The 19,983-nt window shown below is 41.3% G+C and overlaps 1 protein-coding gene and 1 long non-coding RNA gene across 2 annotated transcripts in view; one reads left to right on the top strand and one right to left on the bottom strand.

Annotated features, from left to right (window-relative positions):
- Positions 1-16,242, bottom strand: part of LOC147650836 (uncharacterized) — a 133,508-nt gene extending 117,266 nt beyond the window's left edge. The window contains exon 1 of the long non-coding RNA XR_015275201.1: positions 15,565-16,242. This is a non-coding gene — a long non-coding RNA (uncharacterized LOC147650836). The remainder of the gene's footprint in view (positions 1-15,564) is intronic.
- Positions 13,406-16,378, top strand: UQCRFS1 (ubiquinol-cytochrome c reductase, Rieske iron-sulfur polypeptide 1). Its single transcript, XM_086846999.1, has 2 exons — positions 13,406-13,696; positions 15,602-16,378. Exons 1-2 carry the CDS (start codon positions 13,486-13,488, stop codon positions 16,210-16,212), a joined length of 822 nt encoding a protein of 273 aa, XP_086703125.1. The 5' UTR covers positions 13,406-13,485; the 3' UTR covers positions 16,213-16,378.
- The last annotated feature ends 3,605 nt before the right edge of the window (positions 16,379-19,983 follow it).

The following is a 19,983-nucleotide window of genomic DNA, read 5'->3' on the forward strand; positions in this document are numbered from 1 at the left end:
ATCTTCATAAATGACCTTACGCTTTGTCTGAGGCTTGGAACATGAATTTATTTCCTTTTATCACTTTGTGCTAAAAAGCAAGCAAATGAACCATTATTAAAAAGGGCTTTCCTCCTCTCCCTTTTAATTCTCCTTAGGAATAACAGTTTCTTTTATCTTTTCCTTCTGAACGACAGGTACAGTCCTATTATATCACTTGCTGATGCCTTTAAGCATACTATTTCAGCTCAAATGTGTTCCTCAAATCAATGAAAATGAATTAAATTAGTACCTACAGGCAAAATAAATTAAATAAAATGTGCAATAACACAAGTCTTAAGTGTTCTTTTCTGTGCAAAAACAGTAATATTCAGTGATTGACATTCAAATAAACAATTTTGTGACACTAAAAGGAAATATCCTTATCTTCATTTTTTTTTCCCTTTTTAAAATTTAAGATTTTTTCAGTGTTCCAGTAGAAAAAGGTAATAATCTATTTTCCTGCAGAGAAAAATAAGGTAGAGGATCCTCATTTATGTTTGAAAGAATTATACCACTGACAAAAATACTGGTTTTCTAGGAGCTAAAGGTGAATTTCCTTCTTTACCCATTGAAGAAAACAAAACATGTGGAAAAAGCAGTCCATGTTGTTTCCCACCCAAGGTTGTGCTATCATTATGGTATTTTTAGGAGCAAGGATTGGACACACCCTGGTCTCTGCTTGGAGCACGAGTAAGGAGTTCAATTTCTGATAAAATTATCTTTAAGAAGCAAGGCTGAACACACACCCACATTTAAAATGAGATGGTGAATGTTCCGTAACTTTGTCACCTGTGATTTTCCTAGATGAAATTCAGATTTCTGCCAGCTGTTATTGCTTAGTGTTCAGCACCCCCTCCAACATCCTTGCTTTCAGAATCTGAACAATGTGATACAAACCTCTTCCATCTAAACCACAACCAAAAACACCCAACTTGATTCAAAATTAAGGTTCATTGCACTAGAAGTTCCTTAGAAAGATAAATAAATTGTGGAAATGAACCTTTTGACAACTACTATTTGCATAGCATTAACAATCCAATCTGTGTGGTAGCCATAAATCCAAGAGGAAGGAATCATTTCAGGAAGTAACAGTGCCATGGATGCATGGACTGCCAGGTCTAGATCAGGCAGGAGTCCCAAGGGATATTTCACAGTTCCCTCTCTCTTCTTCCAAATTATCTAAAGTAAAAAGGGTTTAAGCATCTGCTAGAATGAACTTTTCTTTTGAAATATAAGGAATTTTAGAACACAAAAATAATGACAAAAAGGCTTTCAGATTTGCTCTCCTTTGTTCTTTCCTGCCTAAAGCCTACATGATTACCTTGTTTAGCCCCAGCCTCTAAGCACCTCATGACTTTTCCTGAATTAACAAGGAGCACCCCAGATGAGACACAGAGACAGTAATTTTCCCAAGCTGCCCTGGAGCCCACAGATTTCTCAAACTCCACAATTCCACAACCAACAGCCCCTCCCCTGGCTTTGGGATAGCTGAGAACCCAGAGCACATTTCCAAAGCTCATTTTGAGTTTGATTTTAGCCCAGCTGCTGCTGCCTCCGAGAGAACTCATCCTCTGAGCGTGTGGGGAAGGCTGTGGCAGCCAGGCTGAGCGGAGGAAAATCAGGTTTTCAGCCCAGGGAGAGCAGGCAGCTCCCCCTGCCCAGAACTCATCCCTCGGCTGCCCAACAGAGCCTGGTGCTGGGAGAAACCAAAAACACATCCTGGAAAAAGGGACACCTGCTCACAGACAGGCCCCAGATGAAACCTCAGCCCTGGAAGGCCTTCCTTTTGAAATGGAAAAGGATGGGTTTTGTGAGCAGCTATTTTTAATTTTTTCCTTTCAAATACCCGTGAAAGCATCTACTAATTTCAGATGATGTCACACATAGAAAGTGAGTGAGCACACTTTTTTTCCCTAAGATTTGAAACAGACTAAAAAGAGTAATTATTTCCTCTTATTTTTTAATGAGAATTGCCAGCCCCTCAGCAGGTGGAAGGACACTGCCTGCAGGAGCTTTTTTGTTGGCTAAAAACTTGGTTCATATAATCAGCATGGTAATTAGCAAGCTCTTTGCTATTAAAAGGAACTCATTACTGCTATATTTTGCTGATTGATCCATACTCATGAAGTAATTTAAAAATGTAAAAAGCATTTTGTGAACCACTTAAAATCTTCAATATGAATGTTGAGACAATGTAACTGACAGTTGTCTTTGACTAAACTTCAATCTGTAATTCTTTAGCCATTCAAGCAAATCCACGGGGAGCTGGGAAATGAAAATAATTCCCCAAAGTCATATATTGTTCTCTGCTACTTGTCAAAATTCCCTTGCAAGGGATGGGGCCTTTGTATCAAGTGCATGCTCACCTCAGGTTCTGTGACATTTTTAGAGGTGATGTTGCAATCCAAGAGGCCAGGTTCCCACACAAGTGGTTGGAGTCACTGGATGGCCCTGGCTGACTGACCTGGCTGCTCTGTGTCCTCTGTGTCCCTGCCCATGAAGGCACGTGGGGAGATGGCCCTGGGAGAAGCCATTTGAAGGGGAAATCACCTCTACTCAAAATCAATGATTAGCATGGATCTCAAACTGTGGTAGGATGAGTTACTTTCAACTTTGGACCCTCTGCCAGGTTTTCTCATGCTTCAAAAAGAACTGATAAATTATCCAATCATTTCTAATATTGAAATGCCAAGAGGAGGGAGAAGAATGAGGGCAAGATGACAAGAGGGTGGACACATGTCAACTGTTCAAAGAATTTCCCTTATTCAGGGAAATCTCGAGTGAAATTCTGCCTCCAATTAAGTCAACACACAGCTCATTGAACTCAACAGGGCCAGGATTTCATCCTTGACCTACTGCCTTGAACTCCATCCTTCAGTGCTTCTGACAAACTGCCTGCTCCTTTCCTCCTGACCAGCTCAGGTGCCACTGCATTTCCAAGCTGGCTGACACTGTTCTTTTAGGCATAAAAAAAGAATTGCCATGGCAATGCAATCTGCTATTTATAGGACAGCCCTAAATTATTTTACAACCCGAAAGGACATCACTAGTAACTGAGACAGATACATTTTTGACAGGGATCATAAGTAACTATGGCTGCTCCAATTTGCTTGCTACTAAGGTAAAAAGCAGACTTCAGTGAGAGCTGGGTCTGGCCCTACAGTCTTTCAGCGTGGTCACTCAGCACCTGCAATAGGAAGGGAATAGAGATTTCAGCTCAGACATGAGAGTCAAGATCTGTCTGCCCCTGTCCTGGAGGGCGAAGGGCAGCCACACCCTGTTCATGTACTTCTGTGTAAATCTGATGGGCAGCTGCTATGGAAAAGTGATTTCCACAGCTCACTTGGGCGATTTTCATTCCACGCTCCCACAGGCAGATTTTCCTGCCAGCACTAACACTGCCAATGTGCTGTTCAGAGCAATTCCTTTAAGATAATGAATTTCAATATTTAAAGATCTATTTCCCTTCTCTATTCCATCCCATTTCCATATTTTGAAGATGAAAGGATTATGCTATTTCAGCCTTTGCTCTTATTTTTTTTTTTGTGTATTAAGTATTTTTAGGCTCTTTTTTCCACCCACAAAAATAAATGCTTATAACATTCATTTTGCTTTAAGAAATTTATTCTTGCTTTCAAGCTGCGGAAACAACTCTTACCGAGTATTATTTTTATCTTTCTTAGAGATGGATGATTTATTTTTAATTACTTCTTTAGGTCAGGATGCTGCTTACCAGTGTGCCTACATTTACTATGTTCATTAATTTAAGCTTTTTAAAAAAGTAATATGTCAAATCACTTTTTTCCTCCTGGAAAGGGAAGTCAGAGTAGATAAGAGAGATCAATTATTAATCAGCATTAACCAAAAGCAAAAAAAAAACCCAAAAACAACCAAACTAAGAAGCATCTTAAAGACTCAAGTGCTCTAAGGAATGAATTTATACCAGGTCATACTTTTCCAGCAGAAGCTCTCCTAGGAAATTAAAGCACAGAGAAATGGAGGTCTAAATCCTCCTATTGAGGTGGTTTTATTTCAACACGCAAAACAAAAATTCCACTTAAAATTTTAAAAAATAAGAAAGAAGAGAAAAAGAAAAGTAAACATAAAAGAGAAAGAACAATCTCCAAGGTTACACAAAGATGAATGTGAAAACAGAGACCACATCCTGCTCTCCAAAAGACTAAACTTCTGTTAATACCAATTCAGCTGTCCACCCCCTCAGCATTAATAAATATATTCATAGAAGTACAGGATCCTAAATCCAGCAAATAAATTGATCACCTACAGAATTGCAAGTAAATTCACCCTTTTTAATTTCCTGCTCTTTAATTTAACACATATGAAAAAAGCACATGTAAAATCTCTCAAAAAAAAGCTCTGCTTCTCAGTCCTGCATATTTATTACATGGAGCACGGGGGAGACCCCATAAACATCCATAAAATGATTTATAACCTGTTCTGCTATGAAGCAGTGTATTGAAAAAAAGCCACTCCAGAACTGCCTTGAAAATGTGAATCAGTGATCCAGTATTCCCTATGTTTTATATAAAGTACAAAAATAGCTTTGAACTCTAACATTATTTTTGTCTATTCATTCTCTGTTTGGGAAAGTAAATTTGGACATGATAGTAGTTACACTATCTGTGCTGTGGGTACACAGTGCTGGAGTTTCTGCCAGAGAATAAATTCACTATAGAGACAGTTCATCTGTTTCTACAAATAAATAAAAGCTGGTATAACAAATAAAAAATGCCTTGTGTCAGACACCCAAGAAAAGAGTCCACAAACCACACAGAAACTCTTCTCAATAATCATCTTTCACTTTGAAGAACAGCATCAACCCTAGAAATGCAGCCACTTTTAAACCTGGGATATGCTGTTGAGCACAAACACATTCTCATCACTTCCATTTCCCCAAGATCTGCTTCAGATCACATCCCTGGAATTCTAAGATTTGGAAGTTCTCACCTATTATATCCTGCTTTACTACACTTTTAAAAATTAATTAATGGGGGTTTGTTTCTTTGAACCAAGGACAAGGCTGTTATGGAATCAGGGTGATTTTACTGATTTTAAGTGTAATCAATTTATTGCTTTATTTTCCTTTCAGTCACTTTGGTGCCATAGGCAGTTTTTGTATTTTCCTAAGAAACCTGGTTAGTATATTCTACAGTATCCATGGTTTCATTCCAGTTTCTCAGCATATCTTCTCTTCTGCTCAGACTCATTTTCTGCCTGTTTTAACTGTTTGTCTCTAACAGACAAGTGCCTTCCTTAGAAAATGTCATTCATAGGCCTTCATTGCTTTATGAACCAATGCTGACTTTGTGTCAGCAGTCATGTTTTTTAAATAACTAATTTATTCATTACTCCAGGCTAAAGTGGCTTTTATTATCAAATGGGTCTGCACTGTGAGCTGAACTGATTTCCTCTTTTATCACAGAGTTCTTATCTCACAGACCTGACCTTGTGGACAGAAGTCAACCTGTAGCAACACACTGAGTGTCAGAACTGTCCCCAGCATGGCTGACAAACCCACTCCAAGTGACCACTGGGAGCTGTACCTCACTTTGGGAATGCATTCCAGAGTGGCACTGAGGTCAATTTTCCTGCACAGACAAACCTGAGGAAGATACTTCAGCGAAGCTTTTGTTGTTGTGTTAAAGAACTAAATAGAATCACCCTGTTCATGCTTTTAAAGGCTTCTCTGCTTTATAGTGTCCCTAGAGTGAAATTCAGAATATACAAAGCAGTATTTTAGAAGCCCAAGTTTTTTCCTGTACCAAACATCTTTCCTGTGTCTGGCAACACATTAAGAAAGCTGAGACAGAGCACAAGACAACTTCTGAGCTCTGACATATTATGTATTTTAAATTTAGATAATAACTTAGTGCTCACCCTGCTACACTACATTCATGGCATTCTTTTCATGTTATTCTTGATAGCAAAGAAGGTTGTGTTATTTTTGTAAAGATTTTATAGGTGCCCCACTTAAGCTAATGATGGCAAAGGAACCAATCTGGGATTAGTGGAACTGAGAGCTCTGACCTTACATTGCTTCCATTCTGGGCTGTGAACTGCCTGCCAACAATCACCTGGTCCTCTGGCACCTCTTTATGCTGTTAATTTTAAGGACAGGCAGCAATATATTTCTTTTAAACATGACACAATTCAAGAAGGACACTGTGGAAGCTAGACCCTTTTATAATGTATTCTGTATTTTCAGACTTCAGTAAGCAAGTGAAAATTTCAAATTTCTTCTCTTCACACAATGTATCTTCACCACAATGCCATGACACACTTTGCCAGTGTTCAGCATAACTGCAATAACTGAAGTGAAAAAAGAGAGAAAAATGAAGAGCCTATAGCAGTACACATGAAAAAGGACTAATGTGAATGGAAAGGCATTACCAGGCCTCCTTATTCAAGCTAATACAATTATTGTTTAATGACAATAATTTATATCTTAATAATGCTGACAGTATTGCAGGTTCCTTTAACAGGGGACAAAATTATATACATGCATTTACATAAGCACTGCAAAAATCACCCTTTTTGCACCTTTCTTCTCAGATAATCCCACATCAGCATCATTAAACTAATCTACATACCTGGCTAAAGAAAACTAAAAACCCTCTGCAATTAGCCATTTCCTCTGAATGAGCTTTGAAGTATAATCTGCATTTTTATTCACATTGACTTCTTTTGCTAAGTAGGCAGGGATATGTGTTTCAGTAACTGAAATCAGTGTAGTTGCTCTCAATTGCACTGCCCATTTCAGATTAGTTATTTATTTATCCAAACATTCCACAGCAATTTGTTACAACCAAGATTATCATCTAACATCCCTGAGACTGACCCACAGAGACACACTCACTGAACTCTTTGGAAAAGTAAGTTCAGCAAATTGAGAAAAATATTTACACATTCAGTGGTTTAGGAAGAACCGTCTACTTACGTGGGCAGGGGCTTTGTATAATAAAATTACTATTTCCTTTGTCTGCTGAGAATCTCATATTGAAAGTCCCAGTATCCCACTACCTATTTAACACACACAGTGCACCATTATACTTTGATCACCCACTACATAGCTAGATCTTCTTTCTTCTCCCGTCACTTCTGATGATAAATCTGTAATTTGTGGTAGAAACATTTGGTGTGAATCTTTAAATGTTCTTGTATTTCATAATCCTAAATTTCATCCTAACTTTAAATAAGTTTTCTAATTCTTTCCATATTATATTCTGATTTTTCCCCTCAGTAAAGAGTGCTTGGTAAGTTTGCCTCAGCAGATTTCATTAGTATATGTCTACTTCTTGCACCAAGGGTCACTAAAAGTATGAAAATATGAAATATAACCAATTTAAAAACTTGGAGTAACTCCACTGGGAGCCATTAGGCTCAGCCTCAGTAGCATAATTATTCTCATAACTAAGCACAAAAAGAGAGGAAAAGGCTTTTATTTATTCTTTCTGTATATAAAGGACAGAAAATAAAGGCATCACACAAAAAAAAAAATCAGATGATAAAAAAAAATTATTTTGCATTAGAGGCAAGTTTCTATAAGGTACTGTTGAAGCATTTAAAATAGCTCTAAGATAATTTAGGTGATGATGACAGTGGGCAATTAGCTCAATTCAGGCACAGGTTACCCACTTATCACACACAGAGCTCAAGCTGCACTGAGCACAGGCCCAGTGCTTTGCTCTCAGCAGTGTTTATAAACTGCTACTGTCCCCTCCAGTAGCACAGATCTCAGAATGCAGCTCAGACCGAGGCAGGAACACACACTGCATTATGGTTTATTGGAGAATCAGCTGCTACAGCTCAGCTTCAGCACCCAGATGAGAAAAGGCTACAGGCAAAGCCTCTGCACAGCAATTGTAAAGGGGAGGAAAGGGAGAAAGTTATGACATGGGGACACTTTCATTGCATTAGCTCTTAATGGCATGGCTCTGTATTGCCAACAGCTCCAAGCATTACAAAAATGCTCCTCCTTTGCCATTATCTGCTTTATGCTGGTTTAAAGCCAGTTTGAAGCCAAGGTTCAGCAACCTTGCATCAGGGAAAAGCTTACAGGAGAGCGTAACGATGATCAAGATCTGTGCTATACACCATAAAATTGACATGAAGTGATTTCCTTTGTCACTTTTTAAATGTCACCCTCCATATTCTGCCACTTCACTGAGGTCTCATAGTGGCATATCTACACACACGGTAGCAAGTGAGATTTTTTGGCCCTGCATCAAGCAGCAAGCTTAGCTCAAGTGCTACTATTCCCCTCCCTGCTTCTGCTTTGTAGTCCTAGGAACACGGTTATTCTGACAAACCAATAATTTATGGTCCTCTGAAACATTATAAATACTCTATTTCTGTAAGCTTTGTGCTTAACTGTGCCACTGTGAGAGATTTGCTATCAATCTCAGAAGAGTTGTTACAGCATACACAGCTAAAGCTTTAAACAACACCAGGGGTTTCACCAACCAAAGGCAGGGCAGTCAGCAGACTGGGAAGGGACAGCCTAGTCACTCACTAGTCATAGCCAGGAGTCTAATCCCTTTTCATGCACAACTCTGGGGAGAATTTCTTTTCCCCATCCCCCAGAAACATTGTCAGATGGGCACCAGACACAAGATGGAGTTCTTCAAATGCATTAATTGCAAGAAATACATAAGAAAAGCAAAAGAAACCAGGATTCTCCTTTGTTCAGCCTTTCAGATTTTAGTCAAAGATGGTCATGAAGTTGGAAAGTTTCCATCTTCAGGTGTCATAAAAAGCAAATAATATATAATAGTGGAAGCCAGATGGGAGTCAAACACATGCCCTTCAAGAAATGTCAGGGTTTTTTCATGAAATGTGAATAGAGAAAACAAGAGGAAGGGAGAAAATATTCTCCCTCAAACTGACATTTTGATGATGCTCCAGGCAACTTCATTTAGGCTTTAGCTGCCGCCTTGCTGAGCAGCCTTTGATGCTGCCCCAGGCAGTTCTCATGTAGCCTTTGGCTTCTGCTTGGTCAGACACCTTTTGGTGCCATTTCTGATTTGTGTGAGCAGATCTTATCAATCTCACATATATATGACTCTCTGTCCATGTCACAGTTATGTAAATCTTTAATGTAATCTTAGATCTTAGTCTTTTAATTTCATTTCCTCCAATGGGTTTTTTTTTCTTGCCCCTCTACAAGTGACTCAGAATATCCCATGCTTTCTGTCCAATGGAATGCTTCACATGCTTTTTTTTTTTTTTTTTGAGAAATATGCTTTCTTTGTATTTATCTCTTATTTGAGTATTTTATACACAAAACATTGAGTGCATGTCTGTTGGTAACAGATATTCCATGCCCTTCTGCTCCAGGCAATTTATCTTGGCCTTATCGAGCAGGGCTGTAAGAGATCTAGAATAAGATGGCTGCTGAGGCTGTGAACACCTGCTAATTACTCCTGCATTAATAGAAAGAGTAGTAAAAAGCTTCCAGCAGATCTCTTCTTCCCTCATGATACTTGAACTTATTTCTTCCTTGCCTGAATAAAAGCTCAATTTAGATTAGACTGTAGCACTGAGGTGTCATCATCTCAACTAATCTGAGTAGCAGGAGGGAAATGTTTGACCAACCAAATATTCCTAGATTTTTTCTTCCTCATTTTACTGTCTATTTTTGTTCCTCACATTTCATATACATTCCTTTAGATCACACCCTGTGACTTTTCAAAGTGATAGACCAACTTCAAAGAACATTCAAAGAAAGTCTAACTATTATAAAAGGGTCTCCATGACTTTAACCTTAAACAAACTGTCCTGCATAAACAAATCTACCTTCAAATTTGTATGACAGATTCCCCAGTGCCACAGCACGAGACCAAAAGCGCTGTAATGGACATTAATTCTGCAAAGGAACCACTGCAGACATTTGGAGCTGCTCTCAGAGTAGGGTGCACTTTTCTAAACAGCTGATTAACAACGACTGCTGTACTAAAAACACTCCACAGCTGAAGCTTGGTGGTTTGTTTGTTTGTTTTCTTGGTTTTTTTGTTTCTGAACAAGCTTATTCAGGGAAAAAAAAATGATTACCAATTCAAAACCAAGAAGAAAATGTAAACCTTGACATCTCAAGTTTAGTAGCACTGAGTTTTCAGGGCATAAAAATTATGCAAGATGGCAAAGAACTAAGAAGAGAGAACTTTGTGGTGAGATCAAGTTGCCTGGGGTGACCAACATTTTAGCAAAAAGCCATCCAAGTTCTACGGTTTATCTCTAAGGAAAACAAACATGAGAATGAATTCTACATGGAAAAAGGCACTGTACAAAAGCATTACAATACTTTTCATCTACTTCATAATGCTGCAGCCCTGACATCTTATAGCTTTTGTCTTGATGCAAAGGAACTTTTAACTTTAGGAGGACAGGAACATTAAGCAATATAAATTTACATGAGGCTAATGCTTGTATGAATGCACAAAAACAGTCACAGAGGTCTGTTTGGATGGTTTACACAATGCCATGCTGGCATTTTACTTTCATGTTTGGCTGGAAAATGCTCAGTATTGATGCTCAGTAATACAAGCTGAACCACAGATCTCAAAGAAACACCTACACTCCAGAATTTGCTTAGTCATTTTAAAATTAAAATTATTCCTTTTTGAACTCTGATAATAGAATGTAGTTCCTTTTTGCTGTAATATTTTAATGTTTTATTTGTATTCTAACCACACTGGAGTTTGAATTCAGATTTAAGTCTAAAAAATTCACAACCATTCTTTCCCAAATAATCATAGAATATTAAGGAATTGGAAGGGACATTAAAGATCATCTTGTCCCATCCTCCTCTGCCATGGTCAGGGACACCTCCCACTAGACCAGGTTGCTCCAAGCTCCTTCCAACCTGCTCCCTGGACAACCTGTTTGGTGTCTCACCACTCTCACAGTAGGGAATTCCCTCCTGGTATCTAACCTAAATTTCCCCTCTTTAAATTTATACCCACTTCTCCTTGTCCTGTAACTACTGTTCTGTCACAGTACCTCATTTTGTCAAAAAACTCCACAAGTAGCAAGCACATTTTGCCAAACATCTCTGAGAACAGTCTCCCCACCCCAAGTCAGAATAATATATCATTTGAGATGAGGTCATATCTGCCAACGAAACCCTCCTGTAAGTATTAGCCCAAATCCTCACTTTCATGGTGAACCACAAAATATCTCCTTTAGCTCTACTAGCACTCATTCACCTGGGATCGGAGCTTTCGTGTGACCTCGTTGTGGTCTCACAGGGAGAAGCACAAGGGCAGGACAAGATCTTTTCACTCTCTGAACGACAACAGGACTTGAGAAATGGCTGGGAGCTGGCTCAGGGGCGGTTTGGATTGGAGAGCAGGAAAACATGGGTAACCCAGAGGGTGGCTGGGCACTGGGACAGGCTCCCCAGGGCACTGGGCACAGCTGCAAGCCTGGCTGAGCTCAAGAAGTGTTTGGACAATGCCCCCAGGCACACAGTGGGACTCTCAGGGTGTTCTGTGCAGGGCCAGGAATTGGACTTGATGATCCTGAGGGGTCTCTTCCAGAACATTCTATGATAATAATTTTATCATCTGTTAGGTAATGGAAAATATCCTCTTTCTGTAGCTCTTTTCCTCCTAAGTGATGATTATAAAACTTGTGCTGTTAAAATGGCCTTCCCAGTTTTCTACCCCCTCTACCTGAATACTGTTTATTCCCATCCCATGTACTGAGTGATAGCCCCCATAATTTCTACAAATTACCTTTGCATATCATTATGGTGCCCTTTAATTACTGCATCACCAGTGACTACAGTTACCAAAAGTACAGTGAACTGAGTTGGGTAAATCATTATCTACTCAGGCTTAGATGTCACAAATGTGCTGGGAAAGAAATAAATTATAGATCAATAGGACTGAGACTGGAATGATCCATCCCACTTAATTAGAACTACCATATTTCAGTACAGTTAACAGTTAAAAAGAAAATGAAAAAGTCAACCCCTTAAATAAATCTTAATAAGGCCAGTCCTTAAACTACCATTCTACAAAGATTGGGGGGGGGGGGGGGGGGGCTTTAATGTACAATCATAAAATAATTTAGTAGCAATATCATTAGCAAGAGCTGAATTTCAAAATAATAGTTCTTCATACAGCCAGTATGAGCCACTAAAGCTTCACAGCATGAATGGCCTGGGCTGGGTAGCTGGGAAATTGTTTTCTAGAGGATGGTTCAGCTTAAATATCTTCAAATGTATCTCTGTGTCAAGTTGATCCTGCATTTTGGGAAATTTTCAGAAGCTTAAAGGTCAAGCTTCTAAAGAAGGTTAAAAGGGTTGACTGGAGCATCCACCAGTGTATCCATCACTAACAAACTACATCTTACCATTGAAAGCTGTAACAAGTCAAGCATAAGAATGTTATTATAAAGCAAAATAGATTTAATGGGAAAAAAAACCCAAAAAACTAAAATAAACCACAAAAAAACCACACCAAAAACTCAACAGATATTTATTTATTTATTTGCTCCAGTCATTAGTGGAAGAGTAGTTGTCTCCTTTAGTCCAGAGCAATGTAGCTATGTGATATAAATTATGTGATATATTTACTGTCCCCTTAGCCTTGCAATTAACCCCCACCCCCAGAACAGCCCCTAGAGTGAACTGGCTTGTTATCAAATGCTTTGCATCCTCAAACCATAAGTAAAATGTACCCCTCAACCAATTTCTTATGAGAAGCTGAAAAAAGTTATTTTTTTTTCACAAATTGAAACTGGTCCAGGACTACCAAAGACAAAAAAAAAAAAAAAATAATGAAATGAGTAAGCTAAGAGAAAAGAAAGAAAAAGGAGCAAAAATCATGCACTGCACAAGTAGAATAATGAAGGACATGTAGTATCCTAGAAGCGACACAATTCTCTTCCAAGTATTTTTATTCCACAGCTCAAAATCACATCCCGAGAACAGCAAGGAAAAAACCACGCTAAGCTCTCCAAGGTGTTTTGGGGTCACGCCGCTGTGTTTCAAAGGATCCGTGTCCTGCAGGGGAGGCAGAGCAGCGCTCGCGTGTCCCAAACCCTTCCCGAAATGTCCCACTGTGACTGCAGCTGCCTCGGGGATCCCCGCAGGGACCCGGGCCTACAGCACAGGCCTGCCCCAACCGAGGGTGACCCGGGAACACATCCAGCCACACCTGCGCCAACACAGAACACGAGCAGGCCGAAAGAAAGGGAAAGGGAATGGAAAAGGAGGGTGGGGAAGGACGGAAAAAAGGAAACAAAAAAAAAGAGAGAAAGGGAAAAGGCAAGGCAAAGGAGCCGCTGCCCAGGAGCCCCACGCTCCCCCACGGCACCGACTCCGCGACTGCGTCACCCCCGCGCGCCGGCGCGTGACGTCACCGCCGCGCGAGCCCGCGGCGCCGTGACGTGTAAGGGGCGCGCGCCGGCGGGGAAGGTCGCCGGGGGGACGCCGCCATGCTGTCCGTGGCCGCCCGCGCCGGGCCCTTCGCGCCCTTCGTGTCCGCCGCCGCCCACGCCGTGCCCGGCCCGCTCCGTCCGCTCGCCCCGGCCGTCGCGCACCGGGACCGCAAGGTGCCGCTGGACCCGAAGCAGCCTCTGCTCTGCCGGGAGTCCCTGAGCGGCCGCGCCGCCCGCGGGGGGCTCGTCGCCAGCGCCAGCCTGAACGGTGCGGGCCGGGGGCGCGGCGGGGCGGGCGGGGGCTGCCACAGCCGAGGGCTCAGCGAGGGCCCTGCCAGCGCTCCTGGGCAACGCCCGGCCCGGCCCGGCCGGGAGAACCGGGTCCGGCCCGGCCGCCGGGGGAGCAGAGCCGGGAAGGAGAGCAGGGCGGGTGGGCCGTTCGGGGTTTTTAAATGTTTGATTCTGTTGTCACCATCGCAATTCGCACGCATTTACAGCTCCAGAGCTCGTTCAAGGGCACTGGAATGCCAGCTGGCTCTCAGTGACTCTCCCAGAGCGGGGCGGGCTGCAGGGACCAGAGCGGCTGAGCTCGGCCCGGGCAGGGTCAGCCCAGGGCACAGCCCTGGCTCCAGGCGGTTCTGCGGGGGGACACGGACAGCTCAGGCTGTTTGTATTTTACCGCTGAGGAAATGCAGCTCAATGCTGTGATTCGGGAAGGTTTTTAACTGCGGACACGGGTGCAGTGAGAACACACCTTGTGTTTTACCCTGTGGTGCCCCCAGGTTGGAAAGGCATCAGCCAGGGAGTGTCCCCGAGTTGTTCCTTAGAACCCGACCTCTGGCCTGAGGGCTGTGGCTACACGGGCTTGCAGTTCCTGAGAGCTGCTGCCCGGCTCGGCAGCTGGCACTGATGGAACGCAGAGCACTGCCGTGCAGATGTTCTGTAGCAATTACAGCTGTTTCCTTCACCCTCAGCTGTAAAGGGTTTGTTCAGGTGAAAACTCTACAAATCTGTAACTGACATAGCTGACATTTAGCCATTTAGCTCTACATTTTAATTAACATCAAACATGCTTTTCACTGAGTATAGCAAATTTTTTAGAAGTTAGCCATATTACTTCTTTACTACATGCTTTAAGCCTTGATACTGAAATAACTTAGTATGGAGCACTATCTCAGAATTTTGTTTTTCAGCTTAATTTCTTTGCAGTTAAAATCCTATAGCAATTACATTCCCAATGTTGAGTTACTTGTAAATAAATGTAATTATTCTCACTATAAGGCATATAAAGCCCTGAGAGCTTAAGTACTTTGAGACATCTGCTAACTTTGTGCCAACTACAAGAAAATACAAATACTAAATACTCTTCCAAGTAACAGGTTGTGCTTTGTCAAGTTATGTGTTCTGTCCTTGCCATATTCTTTTCTTTGGCTTGTAGATTTTCAGTGGGGGAAGCAGCTTTCTTTTGTCAGAGAAACTCATGGGAGGCCTTTTAGTTATCCTTCCTATCCTGTTACTTTAGCACACAGGTTTGATGGGGGAATCCCGCTTAAAATTGGATAGCTGTTAGCTTTATCTCTAAATCTGCTGAAAAGTGAGCCTGGGGACTGAAAGTTTAAAATTATTTACTGTGGCTTTTAACTAGAGCAACAGTTTAATATGAAAGAGGATGCCTGATATTTTTAATTTTAAAAATGCTTAACCACACACTTAATACTATTACAGGCATAGTTACTTCAGACAAAAAATAGCACAGAAGTGTTACACTGCAGATGTGCAAACTTCACTACATCAGATTTCTTCTTAGCAGCTCTTTACAAGGAAACATTTGAATGGAAAACAGGTCTGTCTTTTCTGAGCTAGTCATGGTATCCTACAGGAGTTTTTTCTTGAAATTTACTTATAAAACACTTCACTTTTTTTCACAGAAACCCAGAACTTCCCACAGATTTTCTGCACCCTGATCAGGTTTCTTTTTCAAACAGTAGGGAAACCAGTTTCACAGATCACCTGTTAATGTACCAAAAATTCCCTCTGAAAACCATTTTCATATAACTTAAAATTGAAACTATTAATGGAACCCTACCCAGACTTTGGAATAACATAACATTTCAAATGCATGACGGTGTGTTTTACCTGCAAGTGGTGTCATTTGCTGTTCTTTTCCGTGCAGCCCCTGCCAGCGTGCGCTGTGTCCACAACGATGTCACGGTCCCTGACTTCTCTGCCTATCGCCGCGAGGATGTGCAAGATCCCCACGCATCTTCCCAAGGCAGCAGTGATTCCAGGAAAGGCTTCTCCTACCTGATGACTGCAGCCACAGGTGTAGCAACTGCCTACGTTGCCAAGAATGTTGTCACGCAGTTTATTTCCAGCCTGAGTGCCTCTGCTGATGTGCTGGCCTTGTCCAAGATCGAGATCAAGCTGTCTGACATTCCAGAAGGGAAGAACATGGCTTTCAAGTGGAGAGGGAAGCCCCTTTTTGTGCGTCACAGAACCCAGGCAGAAATTAGTCAGGAGGCTGAAGTTGATCTGTCTCAGCTGAGGGATCCACAGCACGACTTAGACAGAGTGAAGAAGCCCGAGTGGGTGATCCTGGTGGGTGTGTGCACTCACCTGGGCTGTGTCCCCATCGCCAACTCCGGGGATTTTGGCGGCTACTACTGCCCCTGCCACGGCTCCCACTATGACGCCTCTGGCAGAATCAGGAAAGGTCCTGCTCCCTTAAACCTCGAGGTCCCAGTTTACCAGTTTGTTGGGGATGACACGGTGGTGGTCGGCTGAGAGACGAGGTGCCTGCTCACTTCCATGTTCCTGGGAATGTACACCAGAAGGGTTAACTGAGGCATACTGTAAAAACAGAGATTAGCTATCTAGATTCTCAACCAGAACCATGCTTGAATACTGTGTTCAATTTCAATAAAAACTTGGAGTGAGCACTTGTTCCTGACTTACGACAGAGTGTATTTCTTTGTGTACAGATTTCTAGTGTGTCCAGCCAAGAAGATGCAGACCCAGAACACAGAGCCCTCCTGAAGGGCTGCTGATTTGAGGTACACACTGAGCTACAAAGCCAGAAAGAGATCTTCTAGCCAGCATTGGTCCTGCCAATACAGCACAGAGCTGCTGCTTCATTGCATGCAGAACAGAATGAGAACCAAGTTTGCTATTTCTAGAACAAAGCAAAAAGACACCAATTATCCTGTACTTTGTGTTTCCTTCCCATTCTTTACAACTGGTCTGAAAGTAACCTCTGTCCTGCACTGCACTGATGTGCTCCCCCAATTGCAGAATAGAAACTAAAATCCTCAGAAACTACAGAAAAGTCTGACAGAATTTTCAAGATGCAAATAATAAAAGCTTATTCACATTAAACTAGTAAACAAATGAGATTGCTAGAATTAAACGGAGACCACAGTCTGGTCTGACATAATACTCTTCTGTGGATATAGTGAGGGAGAGTTCTGTCTGACACCAGTTTTGCAATAGAGGTGTCATTCATTTCAGGGACTCTGTCACAATCTATGCAAGTAGCAGTCAGTAAAAATTGAAAACCCTTGTGTCCAGCCTGTTTGGTGAAAAACTCATATCCTATGTGCATGCAGATATTAACTCTAAAGTATATTTTCCTTTGTGCCTCATGAAAGAAAAGACAAAATTGCTTTCTCCCTCTCTTCAAATGGATCCAGACAACACAAAGCTCCTGTAGCTGAATCAAAGGAGCAAGTAAAGAAAGGGCATATTAAAACAAAATGGAGAACTTGTAAGGTGTATGTGGTCCAGCCAAGGCCCCTGGCTCAGGCAGGTGAAGTTAAAGGCCAATCCTGCATAAAGACACAGATTCTGACTTGGATCCCATAAATCCTACCCAGAGGAGCCCTTCATGACTGCAAAGGAGACAGGGGTGGGTGGGTGCTTACAGGGGGCACTTGGATCTGTAATGCAACATTCCATTAATTCCCACTTCTGCCTTGGCATCCCCAGAGATGGCCAGTCTGGCTGGTTCTAGAGGGGACCATGGCATGAGAAACAAGGGCAATAAGTAAGAAATGTCAACCAGCAGCTCTGTTTGACATTACCCAGCCTTAGGTGTTTGTGTTTTAGAGGGAGTTTTTTTATTTTCTGCATATCTAGCAACTCAGCAAAACAGCAGTTACTGAGAATTCAGACAAAACTGATAAACTTCAGGTGAATGTCAGCAAGAGAAACATGGGTTTGGAGCCACTTCCATCTCCAGCCTCAGCCCTTTGAGTGCCTTTAGGTGCTCCTCAGTCCAGGGTTGGTAGCAGTGGCACGGCCAGAGCACTTTGCTCATTCCCACACCCATTGGATGTATTGCCATCATTTGTTGGTAGTGCTTGCAACGAGAGGAGGAAAAGGGGACTTCAACAAGGCTCACTTGTTGAAGAAAATTTGTGTAGAAAAGGTAAAAGGACAAAAGTTGTGATACATAACATAGTCCCTTAGGTAAATAGCTGTATTAATATTAAATTTTCAAAATTAATGATGCTTCAATTTATTAAAGCCTTCATTTATATTTTGTGCCTATTAAAATACATAATGCTATAATCCTATTTGTAAGCAACTAGAATACTGGAAGGTGATAAGTAATAGCCTCCATGGATTTATCAGGAACAAATCAAGTCAATGCAATCACATTTGTTGCTATAATAGAATAACAGGCCTTGGAAACAGGGATATTAGCAGTAGCTACCACAGTTTCAAATCAGATTTTCACACCATCTCACAAAACGTTCTGATGTCTATTAAGGAACCTGGTATAAATTGGAGCATTGTAGAGAACAGCTGCTCCCAAAGCAGAGCTGATGGATGAAGTACCAGCAGTTCCCTGTTGGAGCAAGGAGTCGTGCTGTGAGGAGCTCAGTGAGAGCCTGTGAGCCCAGCACTGCCCACTATGTCTGTTCATCAGCTGTCAGAGAATGAGCTCGGTAAAGCTGTATATGGTGGTGAACTCTGTACACCTGGGAACTTGGATGCAAAAAGGATTAGAGTTAAAAATAACCTGGACAAATAATGCCCTACAAAGCCAGCATGTGTTGTGATAGAAATTAATAGCTAGGGAGCAGGTCTACAGAAAAGAATTCAACATAATGACTAGGGTGAAAGAAAAAGGATTTGGGATACCCATGAAAGCAATAATGGATGTTGTATAACACTTTCAATGCTCCAAATGTTAAAATAACTTTAAAGATTAAAATCTGTGGGGATAAATTATAATGTTAAAATGAATCAAATTCTTGATACAGGAATAGGAGAAGCTGAGGGACTGGACAAACTAATGGAGGAAATAAATGACTGATTACAGAACATTCCTCCTGTCAGGAAGTTGCAAGAGAAAAAATCTGAAGGAAATATCACTGAATGCATGTGTTATGCTGAATTCTTTTTTAAGTGTCAGTTTATAGCCTCAGTCAGAGACAGGTGACTGAGCTATTTGAGCTTTTTGTCTGACTCATTAGAGTCATCTTTGTATTGTTTAACATGCTGCAGCACTGAGAGAAGCAACACAAGTTGCTTTGCTCAGAGACACAGAACTGTTGGCATTTATTGTACTAGCACTACTGGTGACCATTTTGTGTCAGCTGTGATAGATTTTCTTCATTAAGTATTTAGCATTATAACATTTTAATAACCTCAAGACATAAATTATGACATTGCCTGTGCTAGCTATGCATAATCAAAATATAATATACTACATTGCTTACCAAATGCACTTTTCCCCCTATGACATTAGAAATTTAAAATTAGCAATTCTGGAATTAAAGCACACTTGAAATACAAGTTTGTTGGTTCTTCCCAACTTTTACAGGGGCTTGGAACATGAGACAGGAGGAGGGTGTCTTTTCTGCCTCTAAGTAACAAAGAATTAGCAGAAGAAAACTTCCACCTCTAACAACATAACAGAGAACTGATGGCTCATGTCTTTTGTCAGTCAGTCAAAGAATTGGCAAACAATGACTTTATCTTCTACCACACCAAGCAGAAGTTACACTCACAGAGGCAGAGCTGGGATCAGAAGGTAAACAGTACAAATGAAAGGCTCTTGCTTCTGGACTTACCACAAGCTTGTATTTGAGTTCCCTTTAGTTAAATTCTACAGTAAAAATCACCTTTAGCAAAAATTCTGCAGTAAAAATCCCCAACATGCAGGTTCTGCCCATAGCTTTCTGCAAGCAAGCTAATGGTGATGTTGGACTGAGTTGCTTCACTCCCACCACATAACACAGCAAGAGAACCCCAAATACTCCTCAGTTGTTGTATAATCTACAAGAAATTGCAACACACAGAATCAGAAAGATTGGAAAAGACCTCTAAGATAATGCCAGCCTCTAGTTCCCGTCACAGAGTGTCAGCTTCTTGAAAAACTCCATTGGTTTGCACAGCCCTAGGATGATCAAAAGAGTTTCTGAGAAATGCATCATTTCCTAGCAGGTCCAGGAAATTTTATATGTAGGGGGATTTAATGGTTAAAAGGAGCACTTAAAAACATAATATAAACTGCTTGAATATATATAAGAAGAGGGTAGATTTAGC

The sequence above is a fragment of the Cyanistes caeruleus genome, chromosome 12, assembly GCF_971803275.1.
Source record: "Cyanistes caeruleus chromosome 12, bCyaCae1.hap1.1, whole genome shotgun sequence".
In the NCBI taxonomy this organism is placed as follows: domain Eukaryota; kingdom Metazoa; phylum Chordata; class Aves; order Passeriformes; family Paridae; genus Cyanistes; species Cyanistes caeruleus.

Coding starts and splice junctions, on each gene's coding strand:
- UQCRFS1 (XM_086846999.1), top strand. CDS start 13,486: ATGCTGTCCGTGGCCGCCCGCGCCGGGCCCTTCGCGCCCTTCGTGTCC. Junction 13,697..15,601: donor CGCCAGCGCCAGCCTGAACG/GTGCGGGCCGGG, acceptor TTTTCCGTGCAG/CCCCTGCCAGCGTGCGCTGT.